The sequence below is a fragment of the Telopea speciosissima genome, chromosome 6 (genome assembly GCF_018873765.1).
Source record: "Telopea speciosissima isolate NSW1024214 ecotype Mountain lineage chromosome 6, Tspe_v1, whole genome shotgun sequence".
NCBI classification, from domain to species: Eukaryota; Viridiplantae; Streptophyta; class Magnoliopsida; order Proteales; family Proteaceae; genus Telopea; species Telopea speciosissima.
This window is the reverse complement of record NC_057921.1, coordinates 36743334-36748533: the sequence shown is the minus strand read 5'-3', so window position 1 is coordinate 36748533 and position 5200 is coordinate 36743334. Positions and strand designations below refer to the sequence as shown.

The following is a 5200-nucleotide window of genomic DNA, read 5'->3' as shown; positions in this document are numbered from 1 at the left end:
GCCAAACCCCAATCCATAGTATATGTCCATATAAGAGCGTCTGTGCATCTGATCAGGTCCCGCAAAACTCGATAAAACACTTTGTTCAAATAATTATATATAATCTATCATTTTATGTAAAATAGATTTTTGCAAAACCATTTCCAAAACGGTACTGGATCCAGCTTCTGATCCGACCATACACAGACAGTCTCAATCTTGGTGCTCCCCAATCGGGCAGTGGTGACCATGTTAGATAACTCCTTCACTCACAGAGTGTTCATGCATTCCCAGAACACCGGCTTTAACTCGCTTGAGTCTCAGTCATTGATGAACCAAAGAATGCGATCACACTTTGCAGTGACAGGGTTTCCTCAGGCATAGGGTATCGGTGACACATGTCTATCCCTTCCTACATCTGGCAGTAATACATGAGGGAATCGACAAAGTAGATTCTTCGCCAATACACACATCAAACATGTGAGTACTTGCATTCGTACCCTGACATCACATGTCTAGGCATACCCAATGTGACGACCATATGATAAGGGTGTCCAGCCCAAACCCTAGTCGTGACTACCATTTTAAGTAAAACTTACGGACACATAATGCTCAAAAGTTTATATCGCATGTGACAATATTAAACTAAAATGTATAAAAGTTCAATACAAAGGTGAACTGGGTTGAACCGGATCGAACCGGGTTTGATGGACACACACTTGTCCAACAGATAGTTCCATGTTCATATTGCACTCACCCAATGGCACCCTCATACTCCTACTTTATGTAGACGATATAATTCTAACTGGGGACAGTAAGGAGCTCCTAAATAATTTGTCTTTCAACTTGGAAAGGAGTTTGCAATGACGGACCTTGGAGAGCTTCATTACTTCTTAGGTATTGAAGCAACACAAAACTCCAGCGGCATTCTTTTGTCTCAAACAAAATACACTTTGGATCTCCTTAGCGGCACAGGAATGAAAGAATGTAAACCTGCTACTACTCCAACAACAGTGGGCTCTAAGGTCTCAACAATTCAAGGCCAATTGTTGGATGATCCACATGAATATCGTCAAATCATCGGTGCCCTTCAATATCTCACCATGACTCGACTGGACATTTCCTATGCGGTAAATCAAGTGTGTCAGTATCTGCAGGCTCCACGAACCGATCATCTTGTGGCGGTCAAGCATATTCTATGCTATCTCAAACATACAGTGGGCGCTGGAACTCTTCTCAAACCAGGCCCTCTTCAACTAATTGTTGCATATACTGATGCCGATTGGGCAGACTGCCCCGACACAAGACGGTCAACAACTGGGTTTTGCACTTATCTCGGCCCCAACTTGATCTCATGGGGTTCTAGGAAACAACCAACGGTTTCTCGCTCAAGCTCTGAAGCCGAATACAAGGCACTGGCTGTCATCGTTTCAGAAATGTTGTGGTTGTCCTATTTACTCAATGATCTGCGAATCACAGCTACATATCCAGTGGTAATCTGTTGTGACAACATCTCTGCTACTCAAATGGCTGCAAACCCTGTTCTTCATGCTCGAACGAAGCATATAGAATTGGACTATCATTTCGTTCGAGACTTAGTGATCAGCAACAAAGTCACTGTACAGTTTGTTCGTTCTGCAAGTCAGATAGCAGATATATTCACAAAGAGCCTATCTTCCGCAGTATTCAAGCTTCACCGATCCAAACTATTTTGGCTTCCCCAATCGGCATCTTTGGTAGTTTTCCTAGTGAGATCCTCTCTCTTCCCAATTTTAGCAACGGTCTATATAGCATTAATTTTTTTGTTTTTTAAAGAAAAAGAAGGCTTTTAGGCTGCGTGGAGCCTGCGCCCAAGCACAAGAAGGGCAACATGATTCACCCGCCTCTGTGAAATGAAAAATCCCACCTCTGTTGGATGCGCCACACACTCTCATTGGCTCCCGTGCTGGTGCAAGGACCACGCAACCTGCCAGTGATCCCCCTTCCATTTTTCATTTTCCATTGCGTTCCCGATCAATCCAACAGATATTCAAATAACACAACCATTGTCTTCAAATGAGCTTGTTCATATAAATCAAATTCTTGGAAATAGTTGGAACCTGTACCACATTATTCTCGAAAGTTGTAGCAGATAATGAATAGAAATATTTGCCCATAGGCCCCATACCTTGAATGGAAAGGCCCATTCTATTTTTAGTATTACTTTCATTTACTTTCACCCCCACCTCAAGAAAAAAGCTCCTCTACTCTCCCGTTCTTCATACTCAACACAAGCTAAGTCACCTCTTTAATTAATATTTATAATGGAATTGGAAGACTCTCCAGACGAAGTTGTAAGTTGTAACATGTTGGGAACTTGTGATGCATGAAGCTGGTCACTTCACATAATTGCGTTTGTGTTCATATCTTTTCTTCTTGTATCTCAGATTTAAAATTTAAGTGGGTCGAAGCCCAAAGGTGGGTTCGACCATGGGCTGGGTACGTCTGAAGGCCTTCAGACCAGCCCAACAAAGGGAAAGGCATGTGTCGTTACTTTGGTCCCTGGGCACCCGACCTAGTACATGCCAAAGAGGCTTTCTCGGCAAGTATGGGCTTAAACTTTCACCAACTAGTTTGCCTGGTCTTGGTTTTATGTTTATTGATTAATTTTAGGGATGTAAATGGATCGGATTCGGCTCGGATAGTGCTATATCCGCATCCGCTTCCAATTAGCTTTCGGACGGATTCGGATAGTTCTAAACGGATACGGACATTGATACAGATCAGATATTTTGTCCGTTTATATGTAAATATAGCTTTTCGGATAGCTATAGCCTATCCGTATCCATATCCGTTTAGCTTTCGGACAGATTCGAATAGTGCTAAACGAATATGGACATAGATACGAAAACAGATTTCGGCTAGTCATTTACATCCCTAATTAATTTTTCTTATGAACTTTTTTCTAATGATTAAGATTTCAATTATCTGCGAGCCTTTATAACAATTTTAATATGGACAAAGTTTTCCTCCACCCATTGAGAATGATTCACCCACCATCCTAAGGTTTTAGTATGTTCCAAAATACCCTTTCGATACTCATTCCTGCCCTTTCACGCCCCCTTGGATGACCATGGATGGAGGGAAACTCGGTCCCAATATTAATATTGTAACCATTCCAAGTAGAAGTGGGTGGAACTTAGCTTCAAGTGCCTTCACACATACATGTGCACTGGGGGTTACTAGTACTAAAATATCAGGAACAACCATGTGTCTTTATGTGTTTGTTCTTTTTGTTATCATAGTTTACACTACCCTGGTTGTTTTCTTGTGCCAAGGTAGAGTGATAGGAGTAGACGACCTAATCTGAAGCTTATCCCATTAAAAAAAATAAAACCTTAATTATCATTTCTATTGAGTGTCATGGGACAAGATGACACAAACACCACTATTCTTTAGTAAGTTTTCAGTGGTTGGAAAGTCCTATATAGGTTCCTGAACTAAAGGTTACTCTAAGGGGCTAGAAGGGGTGCATCTGCATCATGTCGACAAGACAGTAATCTACTTGGACTCAACCTTTGTGGACTACATTTTCCTCAAAGTCTAATATTATTGACTATTGCGGTTAAATAATGGTTGTCACTCAAACACACTTTGGAGAGAAACCAAATAATTTAAGGCTGCAAAGGTTTCTGCTTCTTCTCCTACAGATTCTTCAGATATTTCGCATTCCTTTGGATATGAGGATACCAGGAAGCTTTTTTTTTTTTTCCCCTTAAACATGTTTGCATTTATGCAGGAATGTAAACCTTTTCACTAATCTTTTGATCCTGCTAGTTCAGGTTAGGATCCATCTTAAAACCTTTGCTCTAACACCCCCCGTCCATCATTTTACATGAATTCTAGAACTTTTGAAATGCACCTAATACAAAAAACTACTATTACGTGAAACAAATTTGGTTTTATGCCTGGAAGATCCACAACAAAAGTTATCTACTTATTTAAGAGACTCATAAAACAATTAAGAGATTGCAAGAAGAATTCATATGGTCTTTATATATTGATCTAGAAAAAACTTATGATAGAGTCCCTAGAGAGCTAATCTAACATGTACTAAATAATAGAATGGTTTCAAGTAAATATGTGGACTTATTTAAAGATATGTATGACGGTGTGGTAACCAAGGTTTAAAATATCAGTATCGGGTATCATATCAGAAGGGTGATTTTAAGAGACGTATTGTATCGTATCAAAGAGATGCAAAATACACATGGGAATGTTTATGATACATGTGAAATTCAATTTTGATGCATAAAACACTATAAATAAGTAATATGTAAAATGTAGTTTATAAGAGATGTATCAAGTGTCTCAATCAGTATGAACCATATTGGGTTACGTATCGACCCTATATAGTTGATACTATTTTTAGGTATCGTATCGTACCATATTGTATCGGTACTCTAAAAATAAGATACGTATAGGCCGATACATTAAGAGACTTAAAACCTTGGTGGTAAATAGTGTGAAAGGAGGTCAGGGTAGTGAATTTTAAAATAAAATTGAGTTACATCAATTAGTTTTAAGCCCTTATTCAATTAGTTTTAAGCCCTTATTTGTTTTGCTTATCATGGATGATTTAACTAGAGAAATTCAAGATGAGGTTCCTTGGTGTATGCTGTATGTTTTTTTTTTTCCAGACAGGTAGGCCCCAAGGAGAGTTGAACGCATGACCTCTTCATTACGAGGTTGATCTTTTCCAACTGAGTTAATCCCTTGGGGTTGTGTATGCTTTATGTTGATTATTGGTTTTGATAGATGAGACAAAAATTGAGTCGAATACCAAGATGGAGTTATGGAAATCAGTGTTGGAATCAAAAGGTTTTTAAGTAGAAGAAAGTCAGAGTATATGGTGTTTAACTTTATTTACACTATGATGGATAATAGGTGGTGAAAATTGATGTGAAGGAGATCTTGTAAAGTGATTATTGTAGGTATTAGGGCTCAATTATAAATAAAGAAGGTGATATAGAGGATGTTGTTTCATATAGAGAATTAAAATAGAATAGATGAAACGGAGAGGTGCATCCGTAGTGTTGTGTGGTTAATGTATTCTTTTAAAACATAGAGGAAATGGGATAATCATACGACCGACTATATATGATGTATAGTGCAGAATGTTGGGTAGTTGAGAAGCATCATATAAATATCTCAGTGTAGCAGAGATGATGATGTTGATCGA

General features: G+C 38.8%; 1 protein-coding gene across 1 annotated transcript; it reads left to right on the top strand.

Annotated features, from left to right (window-relative positions):
- Positions 1-842: 842 nt before the first annotated feature.
- Positions 843-4938, top strand: LOC122665694 (uncharacterized mitochondrial protein AtMg00810-like). Its single transcript, XM_043861846.1, has 2 exons — positions 843-1661; positions 4906-4938. Exons 1-2 carry the CDS (start codon positions 843-845, stop codon positions 4936-4938), a joined length of 852 nt encoding a protein of 283 aa, XP_043717781.1.
- Positions 4939-5200: the final 262 nt, after the last annotated feature.